The sequence below is a fragment of the Cucumis sativus genome, chromosome 6 (assembly GCF_000004075.3).
Source record: "Cucumis sativus cultivar 9930 chromosome 6, Cucumber_9930_V3, whole genome shotgun sequence".
In the NCBI taxonomy this organism is placed as follows: domain Eukaryota; kingdom Viridiplantae; phylum Streptophyta; class Magnoliopsida; order Cucurbitales; family Cucurbitaceae; genus Cucumis; species Cucumis sativus.
In genome coordinates, this window is record NC_026660.2 from 25,522,616 (window position 1) to 25,541,010 (window position 18,395).

General features: G+C 34.7%; 3 protein-coding genes across 5 annotated transcripts; 2 read left to right on the forward strand and 1 right to left on the reverse strand.

Annotated features, from left to right (window-relative positions):
- The first annotated feature begins 1,828 nt into the window (after positions 1–1,828).
- Positions 1,829–8,148, forward strand: LOC105435906 (probable serine/threonine-protein kinase abkC). Of its 2 annotated transcripts, XM_011659565.2 has the most exons (6): positions 1,829–2,083; positions 4,288–5,623; positions 5,861–6,130; positions 7,287–7,442; positions 7,601–7,768; positions 7,885–8,148. In XM_011659565.2, exons 2-5 carry the CDS (start codon positions 4,295–4,297, stop codon positions 7,718–7,720), a joined length of 1,875 nt encoding a protein of 624 aa, XP_011657867.1. In that variant the 5' UTR covers positions 1,829–2,083; positions 4,288–4,294; the 3' UTR covers positions 7,721–7,768; positions 7,885–8,148. The 2 variants fall into 2 exon arrangements, with proteins under 2 accessions (XP_011657867.1, XP_031742923.1); XM_031887063.1 differs by having other exon boundaries at positions 7,601–8,148.
- A 904-nt stretch (positions 8,149–9,052) lies between these two features.
- Positions 9,053–12,784, forward strand: LOC101215204 (PI-PLC X domain-containing protein At5g67130). Its single transcript, XM_011659566.2, has 9 exons — positions 9,053–9,306; positions 9,386–9,466; positions 9,539–9,661; positions 9,751–9,891; positions 10,663–10,761; positions 11,417–11,720; positions 11,809–12,032; positions 12,160–12,246; positions 12,399–12,784. Exons 1-9 carry the CDS (start codon positions 9,301–9,303, stop codon positions 12,585–12,587), a joined length of 1,254 nt encoding a protein of 417 aa, XP_011657868.1. The 5' UTR covers positions 9,053–9,300; the 3' UTR covers positions 12,588–12,784.
- A 258-nt stretch (positions 12,785–13,042) lies between these two features.
- On the reverse strand, positions 13,043–16,443 carry LOC101214966 (probable serine/threonine-protein kinase At1g01540). Of its 2 annotated transcripts, XM_004141861.3 has the most exons (7): positions 15,464–16,410; positions 15,249–15,353; positions 14,947–15,069; positions 14,670–14,840; positions 14,448–14,577; positions 14,125–14,334; positions 13,043–13,648 (listed from the first exon to the last, which is right to left on the reverse strand). In XM_004141861.3, exons 1-7 carry the CDS (start codon positions 16,123–16,125, stop codon positions 13,532–13,534), a joined length of 1,518 nt encoding a protein of 505 aa, XP_004141909.1. In that variant the 5' UTR covers positions 16,126–16,410; the 3' UTR covers positions 13,043–13,531. The 2 variants fall into 2 exon arrangements, with proteins under 2 accessions (XP_004141909.1, XP_031742924.1); XM_031887064.1 differs by lacking the exon at positions 13,043–13,648 and having other exon boundaries at positions 14,172–14,350; positions 15,464–16,443.
- Positions 16,444–18,395: the final 1,952 nt, after the last annotated feature.

Genomic DNA, 18,395 nt, shown 5'->3' on the forward strand with positions numbered 1-18,395 from the left:
TAGGTGGATTTGTGAAAAACTTGGGTGCCTCGTTTGATGTATCTAACTTGGTGCATCTCTAGTTGGTGCATCTCAATAGGGGTAATACTTGGTGCATTTCTTTTATGAGTATGTATCTATCTTGCTTGATGGATCTCAAGTTGCACTAATCTCTCCACGTCTCTTCTCACCACTAGCTCACATAAAAAATATGAAAATATTTTAAAAGAAAAATAAGTCAAAGTTTGTCTTATGACAAATTATGATTTGACAATTTGGTGGACACAATATATGTGTTGCCTAAGATATACGTAGTATTTTTCTTTTAAACGTAGTTGACCAAACTTTTTTTTGTATGTTACTCTTTTAGTATTGTCCTCTTTCTCCTTACCGTTATTTTATTTTTCTTGATGTGTATTTTCATTTGTTGAAGGTTTTCTAAAACAAAGCTTAAAGCCATGTACAAGTCCAAACTCACAGGATATCAAGAGGAGGCACATGGGAGCACACATCTCAAAAGAAAAATATCATAAGCCAACTAATTATAAGTAGGGTGAATGTGTGCCAATAGAGGAATAAAAGAATTGAACCCAACTGACACTTTGCAACTTTTAAGTGTCTAAAACACTTCAAGGGATACACACAACTAAAGGCAAACATTAGAAGACAGTCCTATAAATAATCCAATTCAACGACTTGAAAGGAAGAGAGTAATAATTGATCTTCCCGAGGAGAGTCTCAACCTTACTTTTTTATTTTTGATTTTTATGCATAACTAAACCAACTTAAGCTTTAGAAATAAGTAGAGTTGACACTATAGAGATGCAAGGATGTTTTATACATATCAATTCAAAAGTAATCAACACCATACCAATGAAAATCATATTGGAGGTCAAGCTCACAAGAGATTGACCTATAACAGAGTCCACTGCCCACGAGGTAAGGAGATCAAACCCTTGCTAATCATTTAAAACAACTATATTATTTTTTCCTTAGTCAATTAATAATTCCCGAAACATTAAGAACAATTTAGAACTACTTAGGAAACAAAATGCTAAATCTAAATTATATATATTATATATATCATGATTCTCATTTATTTTTATTGATTAACAAACAAAAATGACATGAGATAGTGTAGAAAGTTGACATTGTACAAAAAAGAATAGCATGTAGATCAATATTAATTATATATATGCATAAAAGTCTCACACCACACCCACACCTTATAAAACGTCAACAGTCTTCCACGTCATCTTATTTTTCATGCTGTGGACTAAATATTTTTACAAAATATAAGAAAAATACCAATTTCTTCATATAAAAAATTAATCGACAATTAACAACAATTAATATTTACTAGAAAACGTGTAATTTCTTTTACTTAATTTTTACGTCTCAGTTTAAATTAAAAAAACTATCACTATAACATAAAGTCTTGCAACTAAAATAACTAAGAGAATTGATTCTAAACTAAGTATATCAATATCATAGTTAATAAAATCTAAATTTTGTTATATTTTTATAAATATTTCCATTCATTATAATATATTTAAAAATGCAATCTAAAATTAAATGTTTGTATTATTTAGTAAAATTTATAAATACGATAAAGGTATTATAGCGTCTGTATTGTATTTTATTTAGTTCAATTAACTAGATTATAAAAAATATGATAAAGTGGGGGTTCAAATTCTTAAACGATCAAGTTAAGTCTTTTATCAGAAAAGGTAGGTTAAAGGAATAATATTACAATTCCGGTTGATTTTTGTATAAGTAGGTTTAGTGAGGAACTCTATAGTTAGTGGCGGTGGTAACATATAACGATACTGTCAGTTATCTTTTTTTTTATTTTTCCTTCCAAAATACTGCCCTAATTTTCTCAATTTTAGTTCTCCCTTCCCTCTTCTTCTCTCTATATCACTCTCCATTCCCCTCTCTCCTCCCCTTCCAGATTCGAGCTTCACCCCACCCGCGGCCGACCCACCAATTCCCACCTGTTCCCGCCTTCTTCCTCGCTTATTTTCCCTTTCGATCGATTGATTTTGCGGCTCGTACAGTCAACGCCACCGCCTACCACTTCTTATTTCATTTCTCTTCCTCGGTAAGATTGATTTTCTATTCACATTCTCTTTCTTTTCATTTTCTTTGATTTGTGCCCTCTCAATGCTCACCTCCCCGCCCTTTTGTGCTTCTTGTTTCTGCCGCTTTCGTCCCTTTGATTTATTGTAAAATTTAACTTACGATTTCATCCTTGAAACAATTTTTTGCCGTTTGAAATTTCGTATTTCTAGCTTAGCTTTGGCCATCTTCTAGTTTTTGCTTCCGTTGGAATTTACGGATTGGATATAGTTGGCAGTGAGACTGCCGGACGGATAGTCATATGCTTGTTGCCAGATTCTTTTTACGTAGTGAGGATGGCGGTGAATATCAATTGGAGAGGCGTTGTATAATTGATTTCGTATGTTAACATGTGGGTTTTTTTCAAAATTTAAATCGAATGTGGGACTCATGACGAAATAAAGGTATAGAGATAGCGTTAAAGGAAAACTTGAGTCGAATCAGACTGACATCCTTTGCGTTTCTAGGACAAATAATGGGAACGAAAGATATTTGTTTTCTATCTCGAGATATCGTTTTTTCCAATCTAAAACTTAAGTTAGAGTGTCTAAAATTCATCCCAGTAAAATAATTCGTATTGGTATCAATCTAGTAGATCATTTTGATTCCGTACTTTAGGCTGTTAAGCGTTAATTGATTTTACTCGTGTTAGGAGAATCATATTGTCCCAATCTCAGACATTTTCCAAAAATAAATAAACGAAATCTACTAAATTGTTACTCTGAAAGTTGTTAAAGAAAATCATACTACTTATGAATATAGAGAAATAATTTTTTTCCTGAGTTCAACAAGTAGTGATGAACATTGAGTATTTGATCCTGTGGACAGATGTAATGTTTTACTATCCTTTTCTGGAATGACGAGTAAGGTTTACTAAAAACCAGTCTGTTCATTGGTATCAAATAAAAAAAAAAAAAAAAAAAAAAACAAGTTTGTTCACTAGGGAGGTAGGAACTAAAAGAGTCTATCTCTTAACAAGATAACGGAATGTAACATGGCCTATGTATTTCATCTTTTTATTAATTTTTCAGAAAAAAAAAAAAGAAGTCCCATATCTCCCGCGAGAGGACAATTAGGCATGAGGAAGAGGGAGATAAATAATAATTTCTCTGGGTGTGAGTGTGACAACTCCTCATGAATAAACTATCCGCTTAAAAGAATTGAGCTGAGGAGAAGGATGGATTGTTAGTGTGGACGATTTTGAAAACACAATTGGGGGCATGTATGGTTAGGTTCTAATCTTTTTGTACCACAATCTGCTGAAAAATAATTGTTAAGATCTCTACTGCATGCAGCTTAGCCATTAGTTTTATTAGCTGTTAAGCTCATCATCTACAAGCTCGAATTGCATTGCATAAAGCTCTCGAGAGCCAAGCACAGTGGTAACTTGGACTTGCCACAATCTTATGACTAGCACAACAAGCCAGGCAGTTTTGACATTTTAATTTATGGCAACTCAACCCTTTTGTCCCTACCTCTTCTATTGTTTTCAGCTGTAGCTGTCTGATGTACCTAGCAATCTGAATTACAATATGTTGAATCCTTGATGCTCGAGCTTTAGAAGAGTGTCAAAGGTTGAATTCTTTAGAAAATACCCGTTGGAATCTTTCACCATGTTCGCATGATTCAGTGGACCAGAAGGGATTTGATTTTATAGGACTGGATTGCAAGTCAAGAACCTTGCCTCGGAGTGATGATTATATATTTTGATATTTTTAAAAGCGTGAGAAATGGGAAGCTTGATTTAAAAGAAAAAGGAGATGATGTGGATATGAGAAAGAGAGAAAGGAGAAACCAGGGTGCTGAAGTCAAGTTGGAAGAGAGAACGACTAAAATCTGCTACATTAGTTCTTTTGTTGACAGGGCTTAATCATAGAGACCAACCGCAAGTATTTAATATACTATAGGAATTAATTTGTCGGGTTTGAAATTATGAAGAAAAGATAGATTAGCAAAAAACTAAGGCTCAAACTGTAGTTTTCCCTCAATAATTTATTAATTTAGAAACTGTAATTTGCTGGAATGTACAATAGTTAATTTTTTTTATGCATATTTATCTGTTTAATATCCATGATTCATGAATTCTTGGGCAAAGCTTTCCACTACCTAACTCAAATCGAACATTTCTTCTTTTTATCAAATTTTAGTTATTTTATATTGATACTAAAGTAATTTGAACAATTGCAGATATTTGATGTTGGGGAACATAAGGAAGGCAGTGCGTTCACTTCATACAAACCACAGATTTAGACATTTAGAAGTGAGGAACATCGGGACAACCGTTACAGTAGAGCCTCTCCTTCACAATAAATTGTTGTCACATTATAGGTTTTTAGCTAGAGGACATGGTTTCTCCCCATTGTACTGCACAAAAAGAAATTTAAGCTTGACTAGGAATTCTAGAAATTTTTGTATTTGGACAACCAGCAATGTGGTTAAACATCAGGCACAATTTGTTTGGAAAAGGGTTTGCAGTAAATTCTCTTCCAATGGCTATAGTATTCCCACCTTAAACGAAGTTGCTCGGGCATTCTGCTTGGCCATGTCTCGTTCTCACCTGATAGTTCCTGGTATCTTTGCTTTTACATGTGGAGAGCTAGCATGTGCCCAAAGAACATTAACAAACATGGACCCCTATCCATCTCACAATTCTTTCTACATTCGGGCGCAAGATGGACATGCCTATTTGATTTCGTTACTATTTTCTACTTTAGAAGGCATTATATTATTATTTAGAGCCCTTTATTTGGCAATCTTGTTCTCACCTAGCATACTGATGGCTCCATTTGCGGATGTCTTTGGACTTCGCTTCAGGAAACTCTGGCTTCAGGTTGTTCATCGTTCTCTGGAAAAAGGTGGTCCAGCATTCATTAAATGGGGTCAGTGGGCAGCAACACGGCCAGATCTATTCCCTAGAGATTTATGCATAGAGTTATCAAAGCTTCACACTAAAGCTCCTGAGCACAGCTTCGCCTACTCAAGGAAAACTATAGAGCGGGCATTTGGTCGAAAGCTTTCTGAGATATTTGAGAATTTTGAAGAGGAACCTGTTGCATCGGGAAGTATTGCTCAAGTACATCGAGCTTCTTTGAAATTTCGATATCCTGGTCAACAAATGGAGCCCATGGTGGTTGCTGTAAAAGTTAGACATCCTGGTGTTGGGGAATTAATTAGGAGAGATTTCATTATAATCGATTTTGTAGCAAAAATTTCAAAATTCATTCCTACACTCAATTGGTTGAGATTGGATGAAAGTGTGCAACAGTTTGCCGTTTTTATGATGTCTCAAGTCGACCTTGCAAGGGAAGCTGCACACTTGAGTCGCTTTATCTATAATTTTCGGCGGTGGAAAGATGTTTCATTTCCTAAACCTGTGTATCCACTTGTTCATCCTGCTGTTTTAGTGGAAACTTATGAACAAGGGGAAAGTGTTTCACACTATGTTGATGGGCTTGAAGGATATGAAAGACTTAAGTCATCATTGGCACACATTGGGACGCATGCTCTTCTAAAAATGCTTCTGGTAATATTACTGTAGATTATTACTGTAGCCTTGTTTACTTGTTTTAAGTGATTTTCATTAATTTGCTAAGAAACCATTTTGTTCTATCTTTACCTCAAGATGCACTCATTTAATGTCAGAAATTCTATTTTCTTGGATGTGTTTATTAAAATATTGTCCTATTCTCAGATGGTTTCTTTAGCTATTTGAGTGTTGTATTTTTCTGGATTCCAATAAGTTCAATCTTCTATGTTTCAGGTGGACAACTTTATTCATGCAGACATGCATCCTGGAAATATCCTTGTCAGAGTTTCTCCTGAAAAATCCCGTCGGAAACGACTCTTCAAATCAAAACCTCATGTTGTCTTCCTTGACGTAGGCATGACTGCAGAACTTTCTGGTAATGATAGAGTAAATTTACTGGAATTTTTCAAGGCTGTCGCTCGTAGGGATGGCCGTACTGTTGCCGAGCGTGCTCTTAAATTAGCAAAACAACAAAATTGCCCTGATCCTGAGGCATTTATTGAGGTAAACAATGTGGGTCATTCATATGCGGTTTAGGTTGGCTTTTAAAGGGTGTTTTGTTACTTGTTTCTTTTCAATTTTTTAGATTTGATAACTATTTGATTTTTTAAAATTGTGCTTGCTTTCCCATCTTCACACTTTCTTTATAATGGTTTGCATCTTTGTTAAGGAAACATCTGAATTCTTAGCCATGTTTCAAAACCATTTTGTTTTTTTGTTTTTGAGAAATAAGCTTATTTCCTTCCTATCTTATGTCATGATCTGCATCCTTACTAAGTACAATGGTTGAATTCCTCGTCAAATTTCAAAAATAAAAACAAACTTCTAAAAGCTGTTTTTTTTGCTTCCAAAATTTAGCTTTGTTTATTAAACAAATGATAAAAAGTAGATAACAAAGAGGTGGAGGTAATGTCTTGTATGATTGCTTTTCAAAAACAAAAACAAAATTGTTCTCTTTAACTTTTAACTTTTTATTTTTATGTTTCTTATTAAAAAAAACATTCACTTTATTTATTATTTATATTCTTATTTGTATAGATATATATGTTTTTTTTCCTAAGAATTCAAACTATTTCTTAAAAAAGGTTAAAACCATGATAGTGATTACACCAACATAATTTTTATAAACGGAAAACTGAAAACAAAATTGTTATCAAATGGGGTCATAAAACATCAGTTTTTGCAATGGTTCTTTGTTTATTCTTTTTTATTTTTAAGGTACTCTCTATATATTGTATTAAAATTTTGGTTGCTTGTCTTGTTATATTTTAAAACAGCAACACATTGTTTTTGTTGGTTTATACTTGATAAAATGAAAAACAATAATTGAAAGTAACGTGACCCAATAAAATTAAAGTTTTGGTTTTAAAAATTGTTGTCATTACGTTTTTTTTAATACTTATGTCTTTGCCATGGAAACAAAAAGTAAAAGAAATCAGAAATGGTTCTCAAACGTTTTATTATTTTTTATTTTTTTGTAAAATAGACGAAAATAAGAAATAAGGGAAACAAGAAAGGGAAATGATATTATGCTTTGCGTGCTTTTAGTTTATTGGTGGCTCCTCTGTCAATTTGAGATCGAGATTTGTTTACCACATGGGTTTCTTCAGTAGGTTTGATTCTATATTTTGTGAGAGTAATTCTGACCAGTTGCTTATAGGAAGTGACCAATGCGTTTGATTTCTGGGCTACTCCCGAAGGGGATTTAGTTCACCCTGCTGAAGCTTTGCAGCAATTACTGGAGAAAGTGAGGCGTTACAGAGTCAACATTGATGGTAATGTCTGCACTGTGATGGTGACAACATTGGTTCTGGAGGTAATCTTAGTCGGCCTTTGGCTTTATTCTATTAAAGAATTCTCCCCTTTCTTTCTTGGATTTACTTTTAAAGGTTGTCAGAATTATTTTATGGTCCATTGACGGTCTCCAATTGGCAATCGCTTATACTTCTCAACTTCTATTACTCCTTTGGATAGGGCTGGCAGCGGAAACTTGATCCTTCTTATAATGTGATGGAAACACTGCAAACTCTGTTATTGAAAGCTGGTTGGGCTGAGTCTCTTTCCTACACAATTGAAGGATTGATGGCACCGTAGGGGATGTTGGTTGTGCCTTATCTGCTCCATCAAAACAATTTTGGCGATGTAAAGGAGAAGTTACAAATATTAAGCTTAATATGTTATATTTAAGTTCAACCTTGTATTCACTTCATTCTTTCCACTAAGCTTTTACTTCTAATTTTCTCTTCTTTTGTTTTTAGCTCAAGTGTCGAGCAGACGCAGTAGATAAAGGGTATAAAGCAAGTAATGTGGTAAACATAAACAACCCAAGATTCTTTTGATTTTACTGTAAAGTTAGCATCTTCTGCTCCTGTTAAACAGAAGCAGCAGGGAAAAACATGATCTTCTTCATAGTTATTTCTCAATTGAATATGATTTTCTATACATTGAATTAGAAAACCTTCTCTGTAGTATAGTATTGTATAAATACGTTTCTTGTTCGAGAAGAAGAGTACCTTTTTGAATTTGGCTTCACATGTAAATATTAGATATCCAACACCAATGGGACTTTTGGTGTCTGAAATATATTCCCCTTAGAGGTCTAGACTCGTCCAACGAAGAAATATCTCCAATTCCTGATATCTTGATGTAAAATTGACTCATTTGAGCTTATTATTATTGTATTGAATATAATAATTAGGCTAATTCCTCTCCTCGTGGCCCTTTCATCTAAATAAAGAATGGATCTTCTAGAATATTATATGATTGACTATTCATAGCCTAAATTTATGAAGTCCTATTCCTCTTAGGTGGGTGTATTTTTGTCAATGTTTTGTATTACTAAACTAAGTTAAATCTTGATTGATGTATGACTATTTATTGATATTGAATAATCAAGAACGTGTACGCTAGTTGTTCTTTTTATTCATGTTCGTGAATAATATAAAAATTTACTGTTTATATTTGATAGAATAGTCAGTGATCATCATACCTTTTTCATTTGAAAAATCCAAATTCGAACCAAATTTTTAGAATTAGGATGACTGCTTCAAATGGGTTGAGAAGCTTTTATCTTGACATATGTTGTCATTTGTAGGTTTTTGTTTTTAAGAAATACATATTGCAAGTCTATAGACAAATAATTTTTAGGTATTTAAAAAAAAAAAAAAAGAAAAAAACAAACTAATTACCCCCAATAGAAAAAAATGGCAAAAAACAAAAATCTATTACCTTTTCTATTTTAAACAAAATTTCTACATATAATAGGTGGAGATGGAGAAATGGTACCAGAAAGTAAATTGTGTTGGCATCATAATAACTCGTTATTTTAAGAGAATTAAATTTAGAACTTATTGCAGATTGAATATCTGTGATTAAGAAAAGGTAAATAAAAAGGAAAAAAACAAAAAGTAGAGATTTAAAGAGATTAGATAAAATTAGAGAAAGCTGAAGAATGTTAGATTCCAATTTCAGCGAACACGCTGTTGTTGAAGTGCAACACGAAATTCAACCATCCATAAATTAGATTACAAATAAGAACCTCCCCGACTCCAAGCCTAAACCTGACTAACCCAAACAAAGCCGAGGGATTAAGGAAATGCTTTCTGATTTTATTTAAAAACAACACGAAATCAAAGCGAATAAACCCCTCCTCTCGTTGGAAAGCCTTCTCAGAAATGCAGGCATGTCTTTGTCCTTTCTGTTCCCCTTTTTCTTTTCTTTCCCTTTCTAATTTCTCTTACGTTCCTTCGTTAATGGCAGGGATTCAAAGCACCCGTCACTTTCCATGTTCGACTTCTCTTCGTTTCACTCTGTCTTTTCACCTTCTCTTCCTCTCTCAAGGTTTTCCTCTTTCTTCTCTATTTTTGTCGATTGTTTCCTTCTCTAATCTAACAACCTCCTCATTCTTTTTAGATCGGAGAAACTTGCTCCTCCGCCGACAAATGCGATTCCGGTTTGATATGTGATACTTGCGTCGCAAATGGAAATACGCGGCCAAGATGTACTCGTGTCAAGCCTATTAATCCAACATCCAAGGCGAGTCTCCAAATTCCCAAATCGCCTCTGATTTTCCTGTTTCCAGAAATTCGGCTAATAATTTAGGCTTTTTGTTTGGTTTTGTTTAGGTGAAAGGGCTTCCATTCAATCGTTACTCATGGCTTACGACTCACAACTCCTTCGCTCGTACCGGCGAGAAATCGGATACCGGAACGAGCATATTGGTGGCTCCAACCAATCAGGAAGATACGGTCACCAGTCAACTAAACGTGAGTTCTCATTCGTCCATTGCCATCTTCCTCAAGATCTTCCGCTTTCCATGGTTTCATTTTAGAATGAAGAATCTACCATTTTCCCTTAATACAAACTTTACAACGATTTTCCATTTCTATATTCCGCCTCCCTCTTTCGCTCTCTAAATTAGATACCTAACTCTTTACACTTTTTTCCATCCAATCAAGGATTTTTTTTTCCATTTACTTATTTGGACTCAAATTTTTCTTTTTACAATTTGGTCCCTCGTTTTTGAAAAAAATTCATTTTCACCTCTAATATATTAAATATTTTCAATTAAGTACTTATTCACATGAAAAAGTTTAAATTGTTTTGGTTTTCAGAAAGATATATTTTTAGGTATTCCGAATGTTGCTGAATAGATATATACTAATGGAATATAATCCCAAACAACTTTACTTTCAATAAATCAAAACTAATGTAGTAGTCTTACATTATTATACTATAAGATGTCAATAATCTTTTTAAAAAGTGGACTAGTGACAGTTGGTGGACTGTCCCAAACGGCAAATCTGTGTATGGCTGATGGTGAAATTGGTGGCTGTCACATGCCTTTAATTATTCTATTTGTGGGATTTGGCTTGAGATCAACGCATCATGCTCGTTTATGCATATGAGTACTAACCGACATTCATATTCCAACAAACCCAGACCAAATCCTTACCCGTTTCCATACTTTTATATGTACTTTTTAATATTAATTTGTGGTTTAATTTTTCTTACGGTTAATTATGATGAATTTGTAGAATGGAGTTCGTGGGTTAATGTTGGATATGTACGACTTTCAGAATGATGTTTGGTTGTGCCACTCCTTTGGTGGCCAGTGTTTGAATGCCACTTCCTTTGTAAGTGCTTTCTTAATTTTTCATTAGCATCCATTTCTTTTCTTTTTGGAGGTAGAATTAAGACGTTAAACTTCCAACAAAAGTTTCTAATTTAGAGTTTGGTGCACTTATTGTTAAATTTATGATCCAATTTAATGCAAGGTAGATTAATTGTGAGTTAATAATTAATTTACTACAAGTGGGCTTAAAATTAAGGCTTCTTACTTTTTTAGCTAACTGCGGTGATGCAGTTTACGGTTATCTTTCTTTAATTTCCTTATAAACACATACTTTTTAGCTTATTCTAGCTTTATTTTATTTAATTAGAGTTCTAAATTAAGATATTGTTTTTCTTTTTTTACAATTGTTTTATCTAGATAACAAATTCATGACAAGAAAGTATTGTTCACTTTAACAGTTATTAAAGTATAAGATAGGAAATACATTGGCACTTAAGATGAGGATTGAGATACGTGATATGTTATGATGTTAATTGAACGTTTCAAAACCTCTTGTCAGAAAATCAGTTAATATATCCATGAGATATTAATGTTCTATATCTATAATCACTATTGTTTTGTTATTTTTGCTTTGCATCAAACATAATTGTTCTTTTGTTTAAAAACATAAAGCATAAAGTTAAAAAAAGAGAGTGATCCTGTTAACTTCTTTCCAGCAACCGGCAATCAATGTGTTGAGAGAAATTGAAAAGTTTTTGGGAGCAAACCCAGAAGAGATTGTCACAATCTTCATTGAAGACTATGTGAAGTCTCCACAAGGCTTGAGCAAGGTGTTCAATGCTTCTGGACTGCACAAGTACTGGTTTCCTATGTCCAGAATGCCTAAAAAAGGCGACGACTGGCCAACTGTAGATGACATGGTGAAGAAAAACCAGAGACTTGTAGTTTTCTCCTCTAAACAATCGAAAGAGGCCTCGGACGGCATCGCTTATGAGTGGCGCTATGTTGTCGAAAGCCAGTGTAAGACAATTCCGATGGTTTTTTTTAGCCTTGTGTTGTTATGAGTCTTATGACACTTGATAAACCAAAGAGTGGGATACATTTACAGATGGAGATGAAGGAAAGAAACCTGGATCTTGTCCAAACAGGGCAGAGTCGCCTCCAATGAATACAAAAACCATACCATTGGTCCTCATGAACTATTTTACCACTAATCCCAACAGAACAGGCGTTTGCGCAGATAATTCAGCATCATTAATTAGCATGATGAATACTTGCCACCAAGCAGCCGGCAATCGGTGGCCAAATTTCATTGCTGTTGATTTCTATCGGGTATAACGAGGATACTTCATTTTCTTTGCACTTCACTATGTTTGAGTAGGATAGATTTGGGACAGTGGGAATAGAGTTTCTTCTTAAATGACATTGGTACTTCTGTTTATGTACTTATTGCTTGTAGAGGAGCGATGGTGGAGGTGCTCCAGAAGCTGTGGATGTAGCCAATGGGCACCTCACTTGCGGGTGTAATAATATCGCCTATTGCAAGGTTCGTAACCTACTTTATCCTACGTAGGTCTTAAATACATACACTAATCTAATTCAGAACTCGATGCATTTATGGCCTCAAAATTATAAAGAGCTGATGGTATTTAGGAATAATTAAATTGTTGGCTAACGGAAAATTGAATGGATAAACAGGGAAATACGACAGGAGTATGCCATAACCCACCAATTTCTCCCCCGCCACCAGCTGCTTTGGATAGTCCAGCACAAGGTGCAGGTACGGGTGCTGACTCCGGCAATGCAAACATCAATGGCAAACCAGTCGAGCTCAGGTGGTTGTTTGGAGCAGTTTTGGGCATCACACTGTTATTACGCTTCAATTAGTGATTATTCTCAGTCCTCCCTTCTATCCGATGATATTGATAACCAGTTTGTTGGTTTCAATCTCCTTACTACGTATCCAAATCATAATGTTCAAATCCAAATGCATTCGAGAATGGTTCTGAGAGTTGTTTTATTTTAAACGAATAGTTTTCTTACTGGCTCTTTTAGCAATCCTGATATCTTATAAAAAGGAACAATAATGTCCAATGAAGCATACAGCTGGACAATGGATAAGTCGCGCATGGTATCTAAAGCTATAGTTTTAAATGGCATTAAAATCCACATCAAGAAAGGTCCAAATTTGTCAAAAGGAATGCTAAAGAATTCATTTCGATGTAAAAATGGACCACTTTTATCACTCACAGATTTTTAGGGTGATTATATAATAGCTGTCAAGTGGCATCAAGTTTGAGCATTGCTACCCTTTCCTGGGAGAAAATGATGGAAAATTCATGTTACATGAAACAAAAGGGACCCCCTAAATTTATTAGGCCCAATCGGGAAACTATTATCGTATGCATACACTGTTGACAAACTGGATACAACTTTCAAAGCTATAAATCGAAATTAATGTTTATAAATGGGGTATGGATGCTCTAGTTGAACCTTTTCCTATTATTTTCAAAATTATGCTGTTGAACAGTAAGGGAATGAGGCAGATAATGTAAGAAAATAGCAATACCTCATCCACGAAGACCGTCTTCGGAGGGGCATTGACAGAGACATGAATTGAATTTTTATCTTCAATGGTATAAGGACTGGCTATGGAAGAGCTATTGACAGCAAAAATGATGAACTATACATATTGTGATTGATATTGGTGTGGCCGAGTAGGACATCTTCTAAATGAAGGACCCAAGATAAAAGTTGCAAGTGAATAGTTGGGAATCCCAAGCTGGAAAAGTTGACTGCTACTTGAGTTGATGTATTCACGTATCTCGTTGTCAAGTAGCAAGTTCATCCACATTGTTGCCACCTAATTCTGTCGCCTGCCTTTCATTCAAACCATTATTGACATTGTTTGAATGTGAATTCTCGGGGTCTTTTCCAGCTTTTCGATCCTAAAATAAAATTTCATGCTTTGTTTAGTAATCAATATGAAACAAAGATTGAGGGGTTGAGAAAAAGTATATGGAGCATTCAAGGAATTAAAGGTTCTGTGATTCCCGACCGAAGCGTATTGTTTCTTATTTCCAGTTGTAGTCTCAAGGAAAAGCATACTCGTGAACCAATGAACTCCTATGATGGAAATGGAAAAACTGTGTGTGGTATTTGTGATCACTAACCCCAAAAAGTGAGTTAAATGACTACTACATTTAGGATTAAGATTTCCTTTGTATATTAATGATTCTTTGCTCAAATTAAATACTTGCCACCTCAGCATATTATGTTCATTCATTATCTGAACCTGAACGTAGCTGGATCCATTCATTACATGTGTTGGAATTCTGCAACTCCTAACATTCTAAATATTAATAGAACTATCCAAGATATATAAAAAACAATAAATGAACTTCAAGAAAACTTTATTTCATACCCCTTTAAAGTTAGCATCTTCAGCTTCTAGCATATGAATAATATGTCCCATTTTTGGCCGTTTCTGAGCATTTGGGTCCACACAGCGTAATGCAACAAGTAGAGCCCGCTTCAATGCTCTTGTAGTAGGCTTTTCAGCAAGCTTTGGATCCAATACGCCCTCTGGATTACGGTTACTAACCATTCTCTTAAGCCAATCAATCAGGTTCACCTATGAAATTTAACCTCTGCAAACTCATAATCGAGTAGATGGAAAAGGGATATATCTAAAGAATAGTATATCTAACACTTAATAATGAATTCTCTTCAAGGTGTTCAGCATACCTCATCTGGAGGACGACTATAATCAACAGGGTTCCGTCCTGATATTATTTCCATAACAAGTATTCCAAAACTATACACGTCACTTCTTTCATTCAGCATTCCTGTACTCGCATATTCTGGCGCAACATAACTGGACAAGAGTATAAATCCCATTACAAACTCAATATTTACACATCAAACACCTACAAAAATGTATGTAGACACCTCCTGTAGTGTACGTACCCAAATGTTCCCATAACTCGGGTTGTAATATAACTATTGTCAGAGCATAGTAGCTTTGCAAGGCCAAAATCTGAAACCTTGGAATTCCATTGCTTATCGAGTAGGATATTGCTTGATTTGATATCCCGATGAACGACTTTTGGTTCCAATCCCTCGTGAAGGTAAGCTAGCCTATGTACGCAAATTAAATACATTAATGATAAGAAAGTAAAGCACCCTGGGGTCAGGAGGATGGAGAAAACTAAACTTCCACAATTGAGTTGGAGCTAGACAATACCCTTTAGCCGTTCCAAGAATGATGTTCATTCTAATCTCCCAGGTAAGAGGGCTGAAAGATCCCACATCCCCATGAAGCCATTGTTCCAAGTTTCCATTATTTATATACTCATATACAAGCATCCTATCACATCACAAAGAGAAGAAAAGGTAGATTTTAGCGCTCAACATTCGACTATCAACATAAAACATTAAATGCAAGTAAATAAGTAGATGATTAAAACTTCATCTACAGAACCAAAGACAAGCTGGAAAAAAAGGACCGCAAAAGAAGTGAGCAAAAAAAAAAAAAAAAAAAAGTACCTATGAGCACCTTCAGCACAGTATCCAAGCAATCTAACTAAGCTCTTATGTCTGACTCGTCCAATTGCTTCAACTTCAACTTTGAACTCCTTCTCGGCTTGTCCCCTACAAAATGAATTATTCTTTAATGCAATATCCACAATCCACAAACAATGGCAGAGGAAATTAAGGTTGAAGAATTAGAGCATAATTGTTGAAAAAACTAAAAAGAGTACCTATTGTTTAGCAAATTCTTCACAGCAACCTGAGTTCCATCCTCCAAAATGCCATGGTAAACAATTCCATATCCACCCTCACCAATGACATTATCTGGGGAGAACCCATTAGTCGAGGCTTCGAGCTCTCTGAGAGTGTACCAATGCCCCCAACCCAAATGCGAAACTTCCGGCACCACCATAGGCAGCTGATCACCACCACATCGCCCCTCTCCACTACCCTGCGAGGAAGACGACCGACCAAGGCGCTCAGGATACGAAATCCTATGATCCTTCCCGATGTCAATATGAATTCTATTCACTCGCTCCTCCTCCTGAGGCAACGAAAGCAACGCTTGACGCTCAATTCCCGGAATTGGTTCCGGCTCCGGAAGTGGGTCGACCTGAAAATGGGACCTACTGGGCTTATTATGTTCTTGGTTTTGAGGGAGGGGATGATCGATTCTGATCTCTTGGATTTCTTTAGAGACGATGGGAATGGTGGGTCTGTTAGAAATCTTCTTGCGAGAGCGTTTTGAAGCAATCCAAAGAGAAATTAGGAAGAGAAAAAGCACAAAAGCTGCTCCAACACAAACCCCAAGAACAACCCACAAGCGTAGACCAAAAATAGAGGTCTGCTTGGAGAGCTGATCGGCCATGGAGCCTGATTTGTGATCAGACATTCATTCAATCCGTCCGATTGGTTGGTTATCGGCAGGAAAGGAAGAGAAAGCTCCTTCTACACATCCGCCCTAAACGAAAAAGAAAGGAAAGTATAATTTTATAGTCGGTGGTCACATCAGAGGTGCAGGCAGTGAAAGAGAAAGATGAGTAAAGGAAGAAAGAGAGAGAGAATTGGGAGTAAGAAGCAGCTGGCATGATGGGACCTTTTGGAATCCATAAAATGGCAGTCTCAATTTGGTGTTTTTTTGCTCGGCCTTCCCACTCAATTAACGCGGGTAAAGAGAGATCTTCTTTACAAATAACTCCGCGCTGCCATTGCCATGTGAGAAATGACACTCATAAATTCATCGTTTTCAGCCTCAAGCTCCACGCCAGGAATATTGATTTCTTTCTCCGTTGTTATCAACAGTAACGAAACCCCATCTAGTTTCCCTAAATAGTAAACCAAAAGATTCACAGAGTTTCCAACTTTGGATCACTCTCACCTCATTATTACACAACTGCTCCACCTTACTTCCTTCAGATTTTCCCAACCCATTCAACCAATCCAAAATTTTGGGTTTTTTACCAATCTTTCTTTATATTATCCTTCATTCGATAACATTTTAACAAATATATCTTTAAGGCTCTTCTTTTTATTCTATTTTGACCTCTGTAAAATTAATATAACCAAAGCAAGACCATCTTAATTTTAAATTTACCTTTGTTTATTTATGGTGTATTAATTATGTCTACCTTAATAATAATACCATATATTATACATCTAAACAAACATCTTATATATTTAACTTTTAACTCATTGATTCAAAATTAAATTTACTCTTACTCATTTGGTTTATAAGAATTACAAATCACAGTGTTTTTTTCTTTTCTTCCTGCCAGATAATAAACTGACATTCCAACCATTAGAATTTTATCATCTTTTAAATCTTTTAAGAAACATTTGGTGGTCTGAATTATATTAATTAACACCAAAATTAAATTTTGGTTCTTTTTGTTGATCCTTAATGCAAGGACAGTCCGTTATTTGATTACTATTATCATTAGTAATCTGTCCCTCCTGGTTTCTCTAATTCTTTATGTAATTTTTAGTCAAATGAGTTATGGAGAGCGTGACACTGTGACTCGTTGCAAATCCATTCTAACTTTTATATCTTAGTAATAATACACCAAAAAACAAATGCTAACTGATTGTTCAACTTTGAGCAAGTCATTTGAATCAGTGTTTGTGTCACTTAATTATTTAGGGTATTGACTTGTAACTACAAAGGTTTGTGTGGCTTAGTGTGATTGATCATGGATATTTTTAAGGTTAGTAATCTACCTTAGTTAGCAGACTAATGGTTTGCTATTTATTTTCTTACCAATCTATGTAATATAATGCTTCTCACTAAATGCATAAAACACAATTGAAAATACTTCCTTGGAGCTCTTCCTAATGGACAAAAAAAAGAGTACTAAGCTAAATTCACCGCTAAAGAAAGAAACTTCATCTCAATCATATTAAAAGCTCTCTCTAAAAGAACAATATTCTATATTCAAAAGTTTTCTATTACAATTCTAAATTGTTTATTTATAATCTTATAATATAAAATAAGAGAGTTAGCTGATTAATTTTAAAACAACTATTTAAATACAAATTAATCTGAACTATCAACTAAACGAAATATTAACTAAACTAATTATCCTCATCGTTTTCTCTCCAATTTTCACTTGTTTCATCTCTTGCTTTCTTACAATACATCTAAAGTACAGTGTTGTAATGATATTACTGTTGTAGTTATGATCTTCGTGAGTTAGTCATAATCGTGTTATCTTGAGCATTACTAAGTATGCGTTCATACATTTTTTTTGTTTAACAATGTAGAGGTGAGAATCAAACCAGTAGCCTCTAGGATGAAAATTGATGTTTTTTGTATCCACTACGACATATGTACTTTAATTGTGAGAGGTTCTTTTCTAAAGTGCATTATTATTCGTTCTTAGTACACTAAGAAGTAGAATGTGTCCATGCCCTGTGAAAAAAGTTGCTACCTGGAATAATCCTCTAAAAATTATGACAAGCCCATGCTATAGACCAAAGACTACATTTTGAAATATTTGTGTTGCAAAGATTAAAGTTTTTTTTCTTTCTAAAATTCGATTATTTTGAATTGTTATAAAATCGAAATTCTTTAATCCATCCAAGATATGTCAATTCAAAGGCAAATTCTATTCTATTCTTGACTGAGGGTTAAAAGTATTTTCTATTTGGGGATAGAAAATCAGT